This window comes from Sus scrofa, chromosome 8 (genome assembly GCF_054392235.1).
Source record: "Sus scrofa isolate SSC_HxYL_T2T_F1_AM1 chromosome 8, Sscrofa_HxYL_maternal_Yorkshire_Landrace_v2.0, whole genome shotgun sequence".
NCBI lineage: Eukaryota > Metazoa > Chordata > Mammalia > Artiodactyla > Suidae > Sus > Sus scrofa.
The window spans coordinates 36,335,799-36,358,144 of NC_139390.1; the positions used below are offsets into that span (position 1 = coordinate 36,335,799).

General features: G+C 36.5%; 1 protein-coding gene across 6 annotated transcripts in view; it reads right to left on the reverse strand.

Annotated features, from left to right (window-relative positions):
• The window catches only part of GABRA2 (gamma-aminobutyric acid type A receptor subunit alpha2), a 129,524-nt gene that overhangs the window by 69,486 nt on the left and 37,692 nt on the right, over positions 1–22,346 (reverse strand). For all 6 annotated transcript variants that reach the window (XM_084971940.1, XM_013978645.3, XM_021101165.2 and 3 more), the window contains one exon: positions 13,516–13,583. In XM_084971940.1, the coding sequence (XP_084828066.1) occupies positions 13,516–13,518 (3 nt within the window). In that variant the 5' untranslated portion in view covers positions 13,519–13,583. The remainder of the gene's footprint in view (positions 1–13,515; positions 13,584–22,346) is intronic.

Here is a 22,346-nt window from a genome sequence, read left to right on the forward strand (position 1 = left end):
TAGTAGATTGTTAAAATATAATCAAAGTACTTAAAATGGTTAATTGTTATATGTTAATTGCAATTCACTTTGATATAATTTATCATTTTAAATGCATAAAATGAATTTATTTAAATGAATTCATAAAATGAATTTATTAAAATATGCAGCAGTATTCCCACTTCACAGGTGGGAAATACTTCAAAAGCCGTTTCATCAAACAAGGAGAGAGAAAGCCAAAATTTGAACTCAAACCTTATGGTTCCTAACACCATGTTCTTTTTGTTGTACCATACATAAAAACAATCCTTGGAGGCTGGAGGCATGACATCAGAGTGAAATTTCCTTCTTTTATAGACTGAAAAATAGACACTAGTCATGTATTATGGAAAGTTACAGGGAGAATTTACTTGCAGTCTGAGACTGGAGTTTTGGAATCTCTGTCAGTTTGCTTTCCACATTTAAAACTGACTCAAAAAAGATTGAAGGAGACCAACAATGAGCTGAATAACATAAAATAGATATTAAGTCAGGAAGACTGGGGTACTTGACCTTGAGCAGGTTACTTAATCTCTCTTTATTTCAGTTGATTTACCTTTAAAATGGGGATAATTATACAACTTACTTCTAATAAGAATGAAGTGGGATAACACATGTCAAGTTCTTAGAAATAGTTTGGGCATCAAAGAAGGTAGCCTGGTACAAATCACCTTCCAGGTATCCTTCTCCTGCCAGTTCCCCATACTCAAGAAGAGGGTGGCCTGGCAAGGGAGTGACACCCCACAGCAAAAGGTACAGAGTAAAGTGATGGGGCAAAGGCTAAGCAGGATGCCTCAAGAGGTCCATGAAAAAATAAGATACCTGTGCTTTTGGTGTTTTGGACAATAAAGAGGTCATTGAGAAGAAATAGGAAGCATGCCCCCTGAGAGGTCCTATACCAGTCATGCAAATATCATCTACTGCCAAGAAAGCACTTACAGAACAAGCTAAGTAAAACAATATTTCTCCACTTTTTCTTTTTTTTTTTATTATTTTCCCACTGTACAGCAAGGGGGTCAGGTCATCCTTAGATGTATACATTGCAATTACAGTTTTTTCCCCCCACCCTTTCTTCTGTTGCGACATGAGTATCTAGACATAGTTCTCAATGCTATTCAGCAGGATCTCCTTATAAATCTATTCTAGGTTGTGTCTGATAAGCCCAAGCTCCCGATCCCTCCCACTCCCTCTCCACTTTTTCTAATCTCCCTTTTCCTTGACTCAACTCTGGAAGACCCAGAAAGAGGAGAAGAAGAGTAGATCCTGGCCTCTCCTCCACTGTGTATCCCTCATCTGCGACCATGGCTGAGACAGGAGAGAAGATTTAAATGACATAGAGACTGAAGTTTACATCGGACCAGACCAGGCTCTTGGATATTTGAAAGTGAACAGAAAGAAAACAGATGCACCACAGATACTGTCATGATGTGGGGAAAGGAGATCCAAGAGTGGAGTGCTGCCAAGTTTGATTAGTTGAATTTCCAAAGCCCTTGGGATGAAGTTCAAATGCTTTCTCACCACCCGCAGTGATCTCTCCCTCCCTTCCCTCTCTAGTCTTGCTGTATAATTCTCCATATACTCTGCCTACAGCAATACTGATGCTGCAGGCCCTCTGATGTGTCATGCTCTGTCTTACTACCCGCCCTCATTGATCTCCCTTCCATCTCTCTTCCCTGCCAACCCCTACATTTGGCCAACTTTTACTCCACATTGAGAACAAGGACAATGACTACTTTCCTCAATGCATTAACCAGTATCTAACTTCCTGGGACATAGGAAATAAACCAGAATTAGTCCAGGAATAAGTGAATGAGAGAAGTCACAGGAAATTAAATGCTGTCACAAAGATTCTGGGCAATAACAGCTCAACACTGTTATTAACAGCTCAATGGCACTCAGGAGAAAGGCACCCGCACAACTGGGTGGTAGAAATACCCTCAGATATCTTGCGTCAGTCCCCTGCATGCAATACCCTAACCTTGAATTCCACAAGTGTGCAGTGTGTACATTCACGTGCATGTGCATGAGTGTGTGTGTGTGTCTGTATGACTATATTAAATTACTCACAGTAGGCTCTTCTTCTGTATCATATGTTATGTTTTGAAGTATATTGACTCATATCAAAAAAGCCAGGCTATAACAAGATCTGTGATAAGAGAGATATCCTATGTTTCAAGTTTTATTTGGGGATGCTTTTATGGCATTTTGGCACAGTTGGCTGTAAAGCCCTTCATGATCTGGTTCCAAGTTATTTTCTAGCTTCATCTCCTTCCCAAATCCCTAAGAGCATTTAGGCTCTAGTCACATTGAACTTTTACATTTTACAAAATTCACCATGCTCTTTCAGTTTGTGCTAAAACACTCTTCCCATTATGTAGCTGGCGACTCCTTATTTGTCCTCCTCTGCTATCTTCTTTTCCTAGAAACCTTCTCAGACACATATATCCTCTACCCACATCCCCTCTCTACGATATTAATGCATAAAACTTCAATAAAAACATAAGCACACCTTTTTTTTTTTTAAATTGATGATTCTTTTTCTTAGCTGTCCCCCCACTACACTGTGAACAACATGAGGGCAGCACTAGTTATACTTAAGGATTTCAGCTCCCAACACTGTGACAGATACAGCGTGTGTACTTAGCAAATATGGTTGAAAAAGAACAAACACAACTCAAGCCTTCAGTAGCTCAGACTGCAATAAAGAAGAAAGTCATGTAAAGATTTTTATAATCCAGCATGCAAAGTCATAAAAACGTGTGAACACCATGTGGTGGAGCACGGGGACAAGAAGGACTGACTCTACTTGGAGTAGCTTAGAAAAACACCAGGGAAGATGAAATTTGAACTTGGCTTTGAATAAATGAAAGATCTCCAGTTGGCAAAGGAGGAAGGGAAGCATAACAAGAACAGGGAAAAACATTTTCAAGGCCAGGGAGTTGTTAAAGATAATGGCATATTCAGAGAACTGAGAAGTTCAATGCAATCTTTAAAAGCCTCTCTGATAGTTATAATGCCTTACAGCTACTGCCCTCTGTCTTGCCTCCTTCTCCTCAACCAAGCTGCTTAAAAATGTTGCCTCCACTCTTTCTCCATTTCCTCACCTCCCACATGCCCCAACCCACTGCAATCTGGTTGCTTTTTACCATGATCAACAAATATCTCCTTGTTCTTAATCTAATGATGCATTTAAATCCTTTTCTTGACTTTACCATAATATACGACACTGTTGTTTTCTCCCTACTTTTGTAATGCCCTCCTGCATTGGCATTAAAACCATACTCTCCTGGTGTTGTAGTTAACTCTTGAAAAATGCTCATCATGGGACCTGAGACGTTCTGTGTCTATGTCTGACAATAATCTACGTGTTATGGTATCTCTTAGAGAATATATGGGAGCAACGCCAGAGGACAGTTTCTATTATTCTTCATCAAGGCATACAAATTCTACATAGTTCCTCCAGAAAGACAGGTCTCACCCTTGTACGCTGGGGAAAGAACAGGCCACCTCTGTAATTTTTATTTTAAAAACCACTTCATGTTTAGAAGTCATAGCTATTTGTTATTTACATACAAAAGGATGACAGGGGTAGTGGTAAGGAATGCTCCTCCCCCAAGGCAGCCAAGTGAACTATGACCGGATGTACCTAGTTCCTACAGCCCTCCCTCTGGCAGAAGGATAATGGATGGAGTCAAACCAGTCCAACTAATTAGCACTCTTTTCTGAAACTATTACCCTATTCCCTTGGTGAGATTTTACTGTGGGCAAAACCTATGGTTTCATCCCATTACCAAACAAACCATACCCCCTTCAGCATATAGAAACCTACCTGGGCAGAGGGTGTAACTGATATAGATACCTGACTATTGAACATGGTTGCATCTGATAAGGAAGGAAAGGCAGTGACCTCTGATGTTTGATATTAAGAATCAAGACGCAGTCTAGTTCAGCGAAGGGAAGGCACCTACCTCCATTTTGACAGACAGCCATGATTGTTCCTTCTCAGTCTCCTCTGCTATCTGTTATTCTCTTCTGTTCTGGAGTTTCTATAAAAGTATGATGGCCATTTCACTTTAATCTCTTTCCTTGTACAAGTTAATGGATGTCCATGGTTTCAACTATCATTGGATGGCTCCCAAACCATCTGTACTCTAAGCCCTTCTCTTGGACTCCAGGTCTATGCCTGCTACCTAGACATCTCCAATTAAATCCCTCACAAAGATCCCACCTCAAAATGTCCAAAACATAGATATTCATCCTGTAAACACCAGAACCAAAGCAAACAAAACTCTCTTTCTTAGTTCATATCCCAGTGAATGGTACCACCATCCACCCAGTACCCTCAAGCCTTCATCCTATACTTCTCCTGCAACTTCTACCTCCAACACATCACCAAGTCTTGTCAATTCTACCTCATGGAGATCCTTCAAACCTTTTCAGTTCTTTCCATCTTTAATCCCACTACTCTTGACTTTCTTGCTTGGTATACAACAGCTTTCAAACAAGTTTTTCCTTTTCGCATCCTCTAAGACAAATTATTGGATTACAGAAAATCTGACTCTTCACATGTCTTTTTTATTACCTTAAATTTTATGCCCTCAGCATACAGTCAAAAACCTTGACCTGGTAAAAGGCAGACTGTTATGCCCTACAACTAGCAATTATGATTCCACAGATCTGAGAAGGAACCTAGGAAATAACGTTTTAAATAAATAAATCCAGCTGAATCCAACACAAGTGTCTATGAATCTCATTCTGAGGAACATTACAAAAATTCTAGGAGGGTGCTGAAAAATATTCGCTAAATGTTCCCTAAGTCTAATTCCTATCCTTTCCAAATATCAATAAACTTCCAATAATAAACTTCTACATTCTGGCTTAAAAGTGAGGAAACATTATTATTTTTGATATACAGTATTTGCTTTGTTTGTAGCAGTTGTCCTTATCTAGCTCTATTTACAAATGGCAACTTATGATAAGGGTTTACAGCTTAAACCCAGTGTCAGTTTTTGATCAGATAAGATCTAGTAATTCTCTAAAACCCCCTATGATGTTAACTACTGAATTACATAATATTCTAATAGCTTTGGGGGTTTCTAGGAGATCATATACTCTGTGTTTTCATAAGATAGACAAGTACTAACTAAGGGGATTGATATGATCAATAAACCAAGGTCATCACTTACCTGACTGCCTGCTTTTTAATAATCTAATGGTAAACTCTAGATCAGATATCTTGATGACTTCAAAGTGTCCATTCTTCAAGGTCTAACCCTACTGCTTAGCAGTGCAAGAGATAACATGTGGGCTGAGGTTGTTAGTCTAGGTTTTAGTACAATGATTGGTGGCTATACCACTGATGCCTGAAGAATATGCTCACACAGAGAAAATGCTTACTAGTATGGGAAAAGACCTTTGATGTGGACCAAAGAGAAAAGAAAAGAAAACAAAACAAAACATAGAAGAGTTATAAATTGCTTAAATGTGCCTGCCTACCACCAACTTTGCCAACTAGCTACTAGTATACCCCCAAGTTTACCTTCTTACTCATGAATTTTTTAAAATGTTGAAATAAAAAATCCTTAATTGAAAACATGATAATTAGAATATTTAATTATAATTTAGATCTGCAACTTTCTTTGGACAATTACACTAGCTAATGATTCTGAGACAGCAGTGTGTGTGTGTGTGTTTGCTCTTTTGGTTCTTAATTCTTTTTGCTATGCTGCTTTTTCCTCTCAGGCTAATGTCACAACAAATCTACATCACTGACCTGCGCAGGAGAACTTAAGAGTTTAGGTCTTTCTTCTGAGCATGCACACTGCATTGAAATAAGAGTACAGCTAAGCTACCAAAAGTGAAATTAAATTTATTCTATTATTCTGTACTGTACTTGTATTTAACAAGTTGCTTCTGTAATACATGAATTAAATTATCTTCATATCAACTTTTATGTATGGGTAATAATAATGTGAGTATATCTTCCTTTGTATCATAATAATTTTCTTGCTTTTTAAGAGGAGGACATTTCTTTCACAAGTTTCATTTCTTGACCTGGCCATCTGTACTAATATACATTCAAACTTTTCTCTATTATATATATTTTTGCTTTCCAAAAGAAGTAATGAGGTTGAAAACCACTCTATGTGTTAGCCTCAAGAAAACCAGATCATTTCTCTTCACAAAAGGTATACATTTTGAAATTGAGCTGTGTCTTCCGTAATAGATTTGTAATATGAGTAGTGTGTCAGCATGTATGTGTACAGATGTTACTCAACTTTGATTTTCTTCTCTAGATTTGGACAAATATTAAACAGTCCCTGCTGAGTGATCAAACTGTCTCTTTGCTCTCCCTCAAAATCCTCCCCACATTCCCACACTATCATGTACACCTGTCATTAGTGAATTGCCTTTCAGCGTCAAATCCACCCTCCCTTCCCCTTCTTTATGATGCAGGAGAAAGGCTCTGTAACATCACCCTTCATCAGTTCACACAATAATAGGCCTTGTCCTTAAAGAGTGCTGGAGGGAGTACCGATGTCAGAGCAGGCAAGCGGGCTTTTCTTTCTGCTTCTTTCTGGTTCAGGTGCATTTTCAGGCTTGGGCACAGCCTTCAAGGGACCACCATGCTGGGAGTTTGTAGCCACCAGGCAGGATGCTCCTCAGGACCAGTTTCCGCACATACCTTCCTATGTTTCATCGCTGGCGGCAGCTGCACTGTCCTGTAGCCACAGCATCCTCTCCAGTGAGCTCTAAATCTCGGCCTTGGAGGGAAGGACTTCCTTCCAACCCCTGAGTTCTTTCAGTGTTCGTGATGTTTCACCCCACAAGCAGATGCTGCCTTCTGCATTTGCTAAATCTATATTGCTTAGAGTCTTTTTCTTTTTATTTACCCATCTTAAACTAGTTAATAATTCATTATATTAGATTTCTCCTGTTCTAATTACTGTTATGGATCCTTTCCTCTAATTGGACTCTGATGATAAAGTAGTATGTGCCCAGCCTGCAGTCTTGCAGTTAATGAGATTCCCCCTAAGTTAACTATTGGTAAGACCGAGTAAACAAGTTGAGGAAAGATGGAAATAAAGTGGAAAATCTGACATGACCAAAGAGAATTCTTTATGACTATGTTAGGCTAGGTGATTCCAGGAAAGTATATTAGGAACAGCGTCTGGGGCCCTCAAGAATTTCAAGAACCTAAAGAGATGTTAAATATGTATTTCATTTTAGGGAATATCTCAATATACAAGTGTGCATGTATGCATACATACACATATATAATCCAGAATACACAAAGAAAACTAAAAACTCAAACATAAGTGATTTAAATTTTAAAACTTTAAATGTTGCCAATTACAATTCTACTCAGCTCAATGCAACCTAGGTAGTTTGAAATGAGTTCCATTTTCATGTTTAATATAATATGTGGTAGTGTCAGCCCAAACTATGAAAGCTTCTCTTGAGCTTGTTAAATTTTTTTTTAAGTTCTTGGGCTCAATTCACTGAAGAGACCAAGGTTCTGAATTCAATTCAGCGTTAAGAGTTTAAATTTGTTCTGTTCTAATGAAGGTACCACCTAACATCAGCTACCAGCTTTTTATTTGTACTTATTTTTTTTGCATATGGCTTATTAATATTTAGCTCATTTTTAAGAATGACAGCAGCAAACAGGCATGCAAACACACAACTGCTAGACACATGAGTGCCTGATCGTGACTGCTTCACTCAGACACGGTCCTGTTCCAGTTCTGGAACACACTGTCCTTAACCTTGAGTTCAGTTTCACATACCCTGCTCTGGATTTCAACTTGACATCAGTGGATTCCTTATGCTTAGCTTTAAACCTTGCAGGAGAATTAGGATGCCTTTTCCCATTTGCTGATTGGATTTTTCTCAGAATTTAGAATTTTTAAAAATATATAAATTTCCCAACAAATGCCTGGAAGGAATCCCTGCATGAAAACACTAAGTGATCACAGTTACCTATTTTTACATTTTAAGGTTTACTGAAGGATAATCGACAAAAAATTATAAGATATTTGAGGCAATCATGGTGATCTGATAGACGTAGGGGAAGGATTCCCCCTGTCTAGGTTATTAACACCTCCATCACCTCATATTTATTTATTTATTTATTTGTCTTTGGCAAGAGCATTTAAGTTGTACTCTTTTCGTCAATTTCATTTACACCACACAGTGTCACCCTCTATAGTCACCATGCTTTACACTAGATCCTCAGACCTTATTCATCTTGTAGCTGGAAGTCTGTACCCTTTCACCAACTCTTCCCTATTTTCTCCACCCTCCAGCCTCTGGCAATCACTTGTGTATTCTGTTTCTATGAGTTTGATTTTAATTACCCATGTACATGATATAATGCAATATCTGTCTTTTTCTGCCTGGTTTATTCACTTCACATATGACCTCAAGGTCCATCTATGCTGTCAAAAGTGCCAGGATTTTGCTCCTTCTCATGTGGCACATAAATATCACACCATCTTTCCTTCTGTATCATGACTAATGTGAATAATGGTGAAAAAACACAGGAGTGCTAATATCTCTTGGAGGTCTTGTTTTCATTTTGGATGTATATCAGACGTGGATTACTGAACAATATGGTAGTTCCATTTTTAATTTTTTTGATGACCCACCATTCTGTTTTCTATAGTAATTACATAAATTTACATTCCCACTAACAGTGCACAAAGATCCCCCTTTCTCCATGTCATTGGACAACATTTGTAACTTTAAAAGATTTTTTTTTTTTTTTTTTTTTTTTTTTTTTTTTTTTTTTTCTGTGCTCTTGGTATTTGGAATTTCCTGGGCCAGGGCTCAAACCCATGCCAGAGCAACAACCCGAGCCACAGCAGTGATGATGCCAGATCCTTAACCACTAAGCCACCAGCAGTCCAAGCCACACCAGTGACAATGCCAAATCCTTAACCACTAAGCCACTTAACCACTAAGCCACAGCAGTGACAATACCAGATCCCTAACCAGTAAGCCACCAGGGAATTTCCTTAAAAACATTTTTTTGAGGTATAGTTTATATGCAGCATTACATAAGTTCAGGTGTAAAATGTGTGATTCACAGTTTTAAAGGGTAGATTCTATTTACAGTTATAAAATATTGGCTTATGCTCTGTGATGTGCTGTACAATATATCCTTGTAGCTTATTTATTTTATACATAGTAGTTAGTACCTCTTGATTGTGTACCCTTATCTCGCTCCTCCTCCTTTCCCTCTTCCCACGGGTAACCACTAGTTTGTTTGTTCTCTGTATCTGAGTCTGTTTCTTTTTTGTTATATTCCCTAGTTTGTTTTATTTTCTAGATTTCACATATAGGCAGATAAGTGATATCATACAGTGTATCTCTTATCTTTTTGATGACAGTCATTCTAACAGATGTGAGGCAATATCTCATTGTGGTTTTGATTTACATTCCCATGATAATTTTAATTTTTTTAAATTTTTATTAAAGTATAGCTGATTTACAATGCTGTGCCAATTTTTGCTGTACAGCAAAGTGACCCCATTATATATATACATACATTCCCTTTCTTATATTATCTCCCATCACAGTCTATCTCAAGAGATTAGATATTGTTCCCTGTGCTATACCATAGGATCTCATTGCTTATCCATTCTAAATGTAACAGTTTGCATCTACTAACCACAAACTCCCAGTCTATCCCACTCCCTCCTTCCTCCCCCTTTCACAAGTCTGTTCTCTATGTCTCTGAGTCTGTTTCTATTTCCTGATGATTACTGATGCTGAGTACTTTCTCATGTACCTGTTGGTCATTTTATGTCTTTTTTTAATTAAAAAAAAAAAAGCTTTTCTTCCTTATTTAAATTGGATTGTGGTTTTTGTTTTCTTTTCTTTTTCTTTTTCTTTTTTACCTTGAATTGGGCCAATTCTTTATATATTTCGATGCTAAGCCTTTATCATACTTATAATTTGAAAATACTTTCTCCCATTTAGTAGGTTGCCTTTTCATTTTGTTGATGGTTTCTCTTGCAGTGCAGAAGATTTTAGTTTGATATAGTCAGTTAGACTTTTTTATTTTTGCTTTTGGTGTCACATTTTAAAATATCATCACTAAGACCAATGCCAAAGAATGCATCTCCTGTTTTCTTCTATGAGTTTCATGGTTTCAGGTATTAACTAACATAAAGTCTTTAATCTATTTTGAGTTGAGGCTACCAGCTTTCTAAATGTGTCGGTAATAGAAAAAAGTGATCAAAGCAAAGAGAAGAGAATTAGTCTACTCCACTATCACCACTTGAAAAAAGTCACTTCATACATTTTGCTAAAAATTATATTACTGTTTGTCTAAAACCCCTGAATAACAAACATTTGTATGTCTAGGAAAGGTATGTATGTTTACTTTTGTTTTTGTTTTGTTTTGTTTTGTTTTTGGTCTTTTTAGGGACACTCCTGCGGCATATGGAAGTTCCCAGGCAAAGGGTCAAATTGGAGCTACGGCTGCTAGCCTACACAGCAACACAGGATCCAAGCCACATCTGTGACCTACGCCACAGCTCAGGGCAATGCCAGATACTTAACCCACTGAGCAAGGCCAGGGATCAAACCCATGTCCTCACGGATACTAGTTGGGTTTGTTACCACTGAGCCACAACAGGAACTCCACTTTTGATTTTTTGAAGTGAAATAATTCACCATGCAAAATGAACAAATGAAAAAAAACTTTAAAATAGTAACTGTTAGCACTAATATTTACTACACAAAATCTACAACATTTTAAACATTGATATTTTGGGGACCTATATCATCTGCCTTTCTGTTTTGGCTGGAATAAAAACACCAAAGGTAACACTGTAAGAACCATAATTTATATAGTTTTGTTAATTTTTCAAGATAGTTCCTGACAAAATTCTGACTCTCAGCACTTCACTCCCCATAGAGATTAGGTTCTCATTCTCACTGTGTCTCTCTAGGATGTGGAAGCATTTTCTAAGACAAGCTGCACAGCAACATGGAAGGACCTAGAAACTATTCTACTAAGTGAAGTTAGACAGTGAAAGACAAATATCATATGGTATCACCTACATGTGGAATATAAAACAAAGAATACAATTAACTTTTTGCAGAACAGAAACAGACCCACAGACATTGAAAAACTTATGGTTACCAAAGGGGACTGGTGAGGGGTTGGGAGGGATGGGCTGGGGGTTTGGGACTGGCCTATGCACACTGAAGCAAATGGAATGATTGGCCAATGGGGACCTATTGTACAGCACAGAGAACTCTACCCAATATTCTGTGATAATCTATTTTGGAAAAGAATCTGAGAGAGAATGGATATGTGTATATGAATGACTGGGTCACTTTGTTGTACAGCAGAAATTACCACAACCTTATAAATTAACTCTACTTCAATAAAACTTGAAAAAAAAAAAACACAGAAATATTATCTTTACTGGGAACCAATAATGTTTGGGATACACACTCTCACTAAAAATATGTCTGTCATCCTTTCAAATTACACTGACATTAATCTATAGAAAGAATAGGATTAATGTTTCAGGTTACAATATAAAATACTGCAAGGAGGTGGAGGGTTACATTGAAAAATGAGATATTTCCTGTTGTTAAAGAATTGTTTCTAAGGCCTGAAGTTGGGGGGGAGGGGACACTTAATCTTCGCATTCTAATTCGAAAAAACTTCAGTGACCTGCAGTGTTAAGCCTCAACCACTTCGCCAAAGTTTGGGGTCATCACCCCTCTTCCATCTTTAGCTATCTCAGTTAATATAAAAAGGAACTATGAGGTCAGAGAAGTGGCTTTGGGTGAAAGAAAAACAGCTTTTTAATGAAAAAACTGATATCTATTCCCCAAAGGAAAGGCAGGGAGGTCCCAATAAACTGGATAATTATGGGAATGTAAATTCGTGCAGCCACTATGGAAAACAGTATGAAGCTTCCTTAAAAAGCTAAAAATAGAGCTACTATATGATTTATCAATCCCACTCCTGGGTATATAGTTAGAAAAAAATAAAAACTTTATTTGAAAAGACACATGCACCCCAATGTTCAGAGAAGCACTATTCAGAATAGCCAAGATACGGAAACAAACCAAGTGCCTTCAATAGACAATTAATTTAAGTGGTATATATACACACACGCAATGGGATGTTACTCAGCCATAGAAATGAAAGAATGCAATACTGCCATTTGCAACAATAAGCATGGACCTAGAAAATTTTATACTTAGTGAAGTCAGAGAGAGAAAGACAAATACTGCTTGATATCAGTTGTATGTGGAATCTAAGAAGTAATACAAATGAATCTATATACAAAACAGAAACAGAGACTCACAGACATAGAAAAACAAATTTATGATTACCAAAGGGGAGGGGGGAGAAATAAATTAGGAATATGGGATTAAAAGATATAAACTAGTGTGCATAAAACAGATAATCAACAAGGATTTACTATATAGCACAGGGAACTGTATTCTATATCTTGTAAAAACCTATAATGGAAAATAATCTGAAAACAAAATAACTGAATCACTATGCTGTACACCTGAAATGAACACAATCAACTATTCTTCAATAAAAGTTGGCTAATATTGTTTATGAGCATCTGCAAAAGGGAAAGTCTTTAGTTGTGGTGTGTTTATCAAGGTGGAAAACCTCCACACTTGTCGTCCTTCCCCTTGGGGTATCAGAGAAAAGGAAGAAATCGGGGACAGATGACATGATGGAGGATGACCAGATAGAAAAATGACAAAGCATCTCCTCTAATTCTCACTCGATGACCCTAAGGAAGGTGGATGAAAGGCAATTTCTACCAAAAATGTCTATAAAAGAGCATCACAGGTAGCAGTAGAAGTGGAAGATTGATTACTAAAATGCTTATGCTTTATCAAGAAATGATTGATAATGTAATCTAGTCCTCTAATTTCTAGCCCGCCAGACCAACTTTCCTCTTCTACTGATGCATAAAGAAAAATAAAGACCAGTTCCATAAAATTCAAGAATATTAAGATGCTAATTTTCTTTAGATTGACTTATATGTACCTACAATGTGTGAAGACTGTATTTATATTTACGTAGCTAGTATGAGAAGAAATCCACCTTACTCAAAGCCAGTTGAAGGTTTTCATTTGTAACCCTGACCATGGCCACAATCTGTAGAAAACAGTTGTCTATGAAATTGTCAGACAATGGAAGTTAAGCAGGGGCCTTCATCTTCAAAAATGACTCTCAGTAATATCATCATCGCTATTTAAACAGTTGTTTACCACACTGTAGCCAGATAGAAGGTTTTGAAAAGAACATAAAATATAAGGGGTCAATCTGAATACTCCAGTTAAAATGGTGCACTACAGATATAAGCAGACTGACACCTTCAACTCTCCATGTATTGGGGTAGATTAAACAGGCATGATACATAAGCTATAACATTTATTCTAAATTACCCACCCACCCCCACACTCTTCCCATTCCATGAATAAAAAACTCACCATATCTGTATCTGAGACGGGGCCAAAACTGGTCACGTAGATATTAGTGAAGACTTCAGTAATACTGTCTGATGTGAGAAAAAGAGATTGAATATTGATATTATATAATAAGAACCATAGGAGAGAAAAGCAATCAAGTACATGGCATGGTTAGAAAGTTTTGTGATATTTGGGAATAGTGCTCCTTCTTTATTTTCAATGATTACAACCAACAAAAATAACCATATTGCTTAATTACTTCATAGGATCTCACAATGCTAAATGCCTAGAAGGTTTATGACACTGTTATTTGGAAACTATATCCTACTAAAGCATTTCGTTCTGAGCACACTGCTCAGAATGAATAGTTTCTCAGAAACTATCATAACTGAGGTGGATTATAATAAATGTGCCATCATCATGGAGAATAAAGTACTCTCAGTATGAGTACTGTTTGATGTGGTTCTAAATTTGACTGTCAAACCAAATATTTCAGATGGTGTTTCATGATTGCAGAGATATATAGCTTGTAGATTGTAAATTAGTATATTAATTTGTAGGTTGTAAATCAGTAAATCAAAAAAACATTGTTAATCATTATAAATAAATATAATTTATATTAATACAAAAAGCTTTAGCATTCAGTGACATAAAAATAAAAGCAAATAACATTCATTAATCACAAGGATAACTCCCAAACAGGTATTGCCTTGTCTTTAAATGTATTTAAGAATACCTGAACTGCTATGATTAAACTGAATTAGATTTGAGAGTTATGTAGCTTATAAACTGTAATACGATTAACTGGATCACTCTATTAACAAGGTGTTTTAGATCTTTGATTTTAAATAATCCAATGGCAATAGGGAAAAGCTCAAAGAAAAATTTTAGAAATTAAACCCTTTCCATGTTCTTATATAAAAACAAATACATTAATTTCTATTGACATGTGCGGAATGCCTCAACTACTGTGTCAAATGTATAATTCTACATAAATAATACCATGTAATATTTTAATATTATACTGGATACTAGTTTACAACCATAAAAGAGAGTAAGTCTGGGATATCATACCCACTAAGGTGAAAATAAAAAGTAAAAGGACTTTGAAATAACAGTGTAGATGAATGCTTCCTCTTCAAAGAACTTGAAATATTATCATCTGCATGATAAATCTGAGAGATTCTCTGTTATCGCCCCAATATATGTGTACACCAATGTATAGAAAGGTAAAGAAATGTTCCCCATGACCCACACTCAGTAGCGTAGATAGAGCCAGGTTTTAGGACCCAAGCAATCTGGCTCCTGATACTGGCTCTCGGGATACACAAAGCATTATACCACACTCAAGAATTCATTTGAAACTAAAACTAAAAATGTCTTCTTATTGACTACATATTTCTATTTACTAGAATACCCTGTGCCAAAAAGCACAGATATAATGTTCCAAATAAGTATATCCATTCAACTTTGTTATTTTATATATTATTTTAATTCTTAAAAAGTGGTATTCCTGGAACTTTATTATAATAACTCATTTGAAATACATTTATAAAGTTAATCCTCAGTTGCCACCTGCCCAAGCACCTGCACAGGGTCCATCTCAAGGCCATACAATTTGTGCAGTCACATAGGACTCTGTCCTCAAAAAAACTCTGTGCTTGGTCTACTGTTCTGTTTTTGCTTTCTTGAAATTCTTAACTATTTTTTTAATAAAGAGCCCTGCATTTTCATCATGGACCGGGCTTCACAAATTATGTAGCTGGTCCTGGATCTGAATTACATGTTTTTTACTCTTACTCATACTAAATCAATCATGCACTCACATTTATTCGATAAACAATTGAAGAAAACTTTAGTCATTATAAATATTGATTTAAAATGTTCCAGAGGAGATAAATTAAAATGTTAAGGTAGTCTTTACCCAAATAGAGGCAAGTGCAATTATTCTCCTTAGTCTGGAGTTGTAAAGTTAGAGAAGAGAGATGATAAAAATATGTGAATAGGAGTTCCTGTCGTGGCTCAGTGGTTAACAAACCCGACTAGTAACCATGAGGTTGTGGGTTTGATCCCTGGCCTCACTCAGTGGGTTAAGGATCCTACATTGCTATGGCTGTGGTGTAGACTGACAGCTACAGCTCCGATTTGACCCCTAGCCTGGGAACCTCTACATGCCGCAGGTGCGGCCCTAAAAAGACAAAAAGACACACACAGAAAAAATATGCGAATACATTCATGCTAAGGATATGAAGACCCTCTGCTTACACACCTAATGGCAAGTAAAGATAAAGAGTAAGAGAGAATATGACCACTGAGTGGCGACAGTGAGGTACCAGCTAAGAATCTATAAAGAGAAAAATAAGATTACCCTCAAGGTTCTAAGCAGTAAGACTCAGAACACATATATGCAAAATTACCTTAAAGAAATGAGTTCAGGATTTATCGGCTTCATAGACATAGTTTAAAAATGTATGCATTGCAAGGGATATTTTCCTGCCATGCATGTTCAGAATAAAGAAAAATGACCCCAGCCCCAACATTTAAAGAACTCATAAAAGGAGAATTAGGAAATTAGGAAGGAGAATCCAGAGAGGTAACATAATTGAAGGCAGAGGACAATAAAGTATCCCCAAAAATAGAGATTAGAGTGTTACAAGGGCAGTTTATACCCGTATGAAGAATGAGTTATGTAGTCACTGCTGCAGAGAAATGGAGTAATCCGAGGTCTAGAATATTTGCCATATTTAGAGACCTGGGGGCCACTAGTGAAATAAAGAATGCATGCAGAGATCAGCTTGGAGGGAGGGAAGTGGGAGAACACAGAAAGGCTAGTGATGTTTGAGAACCCTTGAGAAGTTTGCTTGTAAAGGGGACGAGGACTCCAGCTACAGGGAAAGGTGGGGAAAAGAGACAGTTTTCTGTTTGCTGGTTTAAGGTAGAAGACAGTTAAGCATCTGGCAATGCAGATGGGATGAACTAAGGGAGTAGCTGAATATCCAGGAGAAAAGATCAGTGAGAGAGGAATATTCCTGAGTCAGCAGGTAGTGTTCTGAGTAAAAGAGACTGTAAAAGAAAGAGGAGGGCATGGCCTTACTTATGTTGGGGCATGAAGAGAGTGTTGAAAGAAATGGAAGTAGGTTTTTAGGTCTAGTGGCAGGAAAGTTAAGAAAGTTCCTGGACAAGAGAGGCATTCTGAGTAATGTGCAAAATATCTGTGCACCATCCTTACTCTAATAGATGATGATTCCAAGGCAAAAGTTTGATAGTTTGAATAATTATATTAACATTTAAAATACTATACATCCATAGAAGACCAATGGAGCATATGCTACAACTTCTTTTTTCATATCTTCCGACAATCAGGATGACTCCACCTGCTGTAGTGTTACTGCAAGCACCTATGATTCTCTCTGCCTGGGGGCTTTTCCTGGCTGTGGAGGGCAGAATGGAAATGCAGAGAAGTTTGCGCCCCTGAGAACAGTCATCAGCCAATGACTAATAGGAGCTGAAGGAAATTTAACTCATCTTTTCCCCCCTCTTAGTGGAGACACCTCTAAGGCATGATCTATACCACTTCCCCAGTGATCTCAGTGGGACTAAACCCCAACTGCCCTCAGCAGTAACATGCTCATCATGGTACCCTGCTTTGGCTGTCCTCCCTTCCCTGTATCACTTTGCCCTCCCTAAGCTGGTGCCTCCTGACATCACTTCCCAAATGACTGCATATCTTAAAGTCTGCTTCCGAGAGAAACCAAAGCCACGTAGCAACATCATTCACTTGCTCTAAGAAGAAATAATGATAATTAAGGACTTAGGAAAGATAGTAATTGTATTAAAAGACATCAATTAATTGGAGCTAAGCATCCAAGCCATCACCTATAATGTCTTCACCCCTGTAATTCTGATAGTAACAGTGATATTAATAAGGGCACAAACTCACAACATGGAGAGTAAAATCAAACTGCAAATGATATCCCTTCAAGAGGATCAGGATGCTAATAATTTTGTGCACCATGCATCATAAATAGAATGTCGTGGACATATTTTAAGACAAGTTAGTCACTGCTGTTTTGCTTCACTCTCTCAGCAACAACAAAGACATTTTGCTTCCTGGGATGATTCCCATAACACCTACATGTGCCATTTGTCATCAGTCAATTTCGTTAGTCAACAAGTACTTAAGTGACTTTTGTGTATGGGCACTTAATGTTCCCTGTTAAAAGTTGAAAACTTTGAATCTGATAACATAACTTGTTAACATTCTACCACAAAAGAATTGCTGGTCCTTGCTCTGTATCTTCCTCCCAGTGGACAGTGGACATCTCTGATAAATATAGCACCCGTAAAGTCGGGAAGAGGTAAGAACCATAATAAAATCAGCATGAATTGTGTTTTCATACAATTATTTTTATTATTGTTCTAGGTTTTGGCCTTTGATTCTTTGTGATGATTTGGAAACATGAAGTATAAACATATATATGTATGTATGTGTATATATATATATATATATATATATATATATATATATATTTTGTTTGCTTGTTTTGCTTTTTAGGGCCACACCTGCAGCATATGGAAGTTCCCAGGCTAGTGGTCGAATTGGGACTACAGCAGCCAGCCTACACCACAGCCACAGCAACACAGGATCCGAGCCTCATTTGTGACCTATACCACAGCTCGTGGCAATGCCGGATCCCCACCTCACTGAGCAGGAGACCAGGGATCGAACACGCATCCTCATAGATACCAGTCACATTCATTTCCACTGTTCCACACAGGAACTCCATAAGCATATATAGAATACATGAAGTTTCCTCTCAGTGTAAGACTCCTGGTGCTCTGAAAATTTTGAATCCTTATATATTATGTTTGTTCTTGTAGTTTTATTTACTTCAATGTTTTCCCTGTATGAAAATGCACTGATTTAAAAAGTATTGCCTATTTGGGGATCCCAAACAAGAATCAGGATGCCTGTACATTTATGGACAAGATACAAAGTCATCAAAGAATAAACTAAACATATCCCACCATGACAGTCACTGATCACGGGTTACAAAGGAATCTGACTTTGAAATCACTGGAGGGTCTCTCTATCCTTAGCAGGGTTTGGGACAGTTCAGGCTCTTAGAACCAGCACTGGTACCTTGAAATATCCTTTTTCAATACCCAGTGATTCCAGCTTCCTCTGGTGAAGAAGCTGAAGACCCACCTCTCTCCCCAAAGTACTAGTAAAAGAGCTCAAACAGGAACGGGAACAGGAGACTGAATGCACATCGATTCCCATGGATTGAGTGGGACCATTTGGTTCAATTAACAAAGAGCTACTAAGGATTTCCTAAGTACAGTCCAGAGACACCCCCTGACTGACAGACAAGGGAGAGAATGTTTCCAAAGGGAAGCTGTTAGTGGTACCAGAAGGAATTTATGTTCCTCAAGGCAATGTTTCATCAAGCAATTGCTGTGTGCTCAGTTTGGGACTCTGAGGGAGAGAATGAAGATGTTTTCAAAGATCTCACTTTTACTATAACAAGTTAGATTCACTTGTGAGGAGATTCTGGTGACCCCATCCTATTTCCAATTGTTAAAGATCATCCAGGGCACATGGAATATATGCTAGAATACTGAGAGTTCAGCCTGGGCATGGGTTATTATAGATCTACTATCCCTGAATTAGTTAGTCATCCCTTGGAGTTTATTAAGCACCTTAAATCCTTACCATAAATCCTATGTTGTTCTCTGAGTAGTGATAGAAACCAGCTTAACAACTCAGTTATGAGCATTTAAAAATAAAACCCATGCTGATACAAATTAACATTTTGCTCCCCAAATACAGGTACTAATAAAAAAGGATTCTCATGTCCAATATATAGTAAGGATATATTTTAATCTTAAGATAATGAATTATTTTATAAATCAATATAAACTGAGGATTCTTAATGCACTAAGAAAAGCAATTCATAGATATATAACTAACATCAAGGGATTAAAAAAATTAGGCTCTATTCATTTTCTTTATTATACGAAAGATCCATAAGTTAAAGCATGCTAAATGACTTTTTTTTACGACCTTTTCACCATTCTCAGGAAATACTGCTGTGGACAGCGATATTTCCGTCTACCTTGCAAAATAATTTTTCAGTTCTTTCTTTACTATTTTGTAGAAGGAAAACATTTAAATGTAATAGAAGTATTGACATTGAAAATACAATTTCAAAAGCTCCTATAAGCCATAGCTTCAAATATTCAAGATTCTGCCTCCTTTGTGCCTATTCTTGGTAAAAGGCACCATCATTTTATCAGTTGTCAAACTTTTAGTCTCAGTCTGAACTTATTCTTATTGTTTCATTTTAATTGTTCACTGAGTTCTATGAATTATATTTCCTAGATTGTTCTCAACTGTTCCTCTCCTCTCCATCCTTACTGGCAACGACTTCAGGAAAACTCCTAGTTTTCCTGCCTCTAGTCTCACCAACTCCTATATACCCTCCGTGACACTGATAATTATAAATCATGTGATGTATCATCTCTGATCATTTTTTTTTCTTCAATGACTACTGTCTGTCTAAAGGTCAAGTTCAAAGATCTTGGCACATCAAACCTTTCATGACCTTTGTCTTGTTTCCATCCTGATCCAACACTCTTCCGTATTATAAGCCTTAGCCATATAACACTGGATATTATTCTCCTTCATCCTTTTTTGTTCTTTTTAGCAATTGCTCTTTCCTTTATATAAAAATGTCCTCTTATTTAAACCTTATCCTTAAAAAATAAGCTCAAATAACACTTCCTTTTTGAAGCTGTCCTTGCCATCCCTGGAATAATTAGTCTTTCTTTTGGTTCCAGAAATCTTCACTTCTTCAAATGAAAGAATCAAATCATATTGTAACTTCTAACGCATGAGGAGTTGTTAAATGGTTGTATGTTTCTCCACTCTATTCACCATTCAACAGCTCCTAGCCCTGTGTTCTATACAAGTAATAATGGAGCAGCACAGATTATCACAGAATGATTATCATTACATACCACATAATGAGTAGATTATGATCAAGGATGAAGCCATACCTATCCTGTCACTTCAATATGAGATAAAGTATTACTTTACATCTTTGGATAATCTGGAATAAATTAATGCAGGAAAAGTATTATAATGGGAAATTGCTGAATTATAATAATCAGATATGGAAAAATTTTAAGACAAGGTTTTAGATTTAGGTGCTTAAAGCACAAGATCATTTATTTGCCTTTGTTTCAAATAGAGTTCAGTTCTCATATTCAACAACCCAAGATTTTTCACCTACAACAATCTAAAGTTAAATGCATGAAGAACCTTGTTGGCAATATGACAAACTCTTGCTGTCTTTCCCTGAATCTCCCGGATCAACTTCAAAAAGAAACTCTGTACTTATAAAATGGAGCTTATTGATATTCCAATTTGATGTTAGTAACAACTTCTTAAAAATATATTTGGCCTAAAGTAGTATAAAAGGAAAAAAAAAATCTCCTAATTAACTTTATCACCCATCACTGGATACTGTTTCCTGATAGTGTATGCATTGGAAAACATTATGATTACTCTAGACCTAACATTAATTCGGAAGTTTTAGAAACTTACTTAGCAACTCTTAAATACTTGTCCTATCTGTTGAATTCCGGTTGTAGGATAATAAAAGTAACATCACTTATTAAGCATTTACTATATGCATAGATTGGGTTACATTTTTATGCATATTTTCATGATCACCCTGTGAACTGTGCATAATTATATTCATTTAATCACAGCCAAATTCAACAGCTGTACTGAAACTTTTTTTCTGACTTAAAAATTTCATGCTCATAATCATTCCAATAACAAAATGCTATTCAAAAACAACCAATGACATAATTTTTTATTTAGTTTAAGATTGTTCAGTATCTTGGGTAATGCCAGTATAATCAAATCATATATATTTATTTCTCACTTGTCATGTCCAGGTCTCAACTTATATATTTGAGGGGATATAATAATATAGAAATAATAATAAATCTATAGTTTATTTAAACAGGCAGTGTTAGTTTTACAAAACATAATGTCATTTCAAGATTAGGATGAAAAGTTTATATGTACATCTATGTGACACACACACACACATATATATGCATATAAACTTTTCATTCTATTATATATATGATGTAATATGTATATGATACATATTAGTATGTATGTACACCTACATATATGTATTTATGGTTTGTATGTGTAATATATTGGTTTGTGTATAAATATATTACAACATGTGATATATATGCATATGTTTGTATGTATATACACATCAAAAAATAAATTTTGGTGCTGAATTGCCTCATATTTAAATAAAAAGACATATCTCTTTGTCTTAAATCTGGAACTTCCACAGAGGGCTACATGTAGAAAGATACTAAGATACTAAGAAATGGATAAGTACATTTTCTTTGTTTCCTCTTTGCTTTCTTCCTGTCTTTCCTTCTTCAAAAAAATCATAATTGAGTGATTGCCTGCTACACTATGTAATAAACATCAATAAATACAAATAAAGAACATAATGTGTAGCCATCACACTCTCTGAAGGAAAAGAAACACATCCATAGATGATTGTCCAGGAAGCATGTGTAATTGGTAAAAATAATCAAACATGGCGGCTGACGTAAGAAGAGAGGTGACCCTGAACTTGAAACCGAGGAGTCAGATAAAACATCTCAAGCCATCCTCTTATTTACAATGCCTGTTTTTTAAAAATTGTTTTCTTTTGCTCTCAAAACCTTTCCCTTCTATCACTTCAACTCATTTTATTACTTGGTCTCATAGTTGCAAGCTAAAAAAAAAAAAAAAAAAAAAG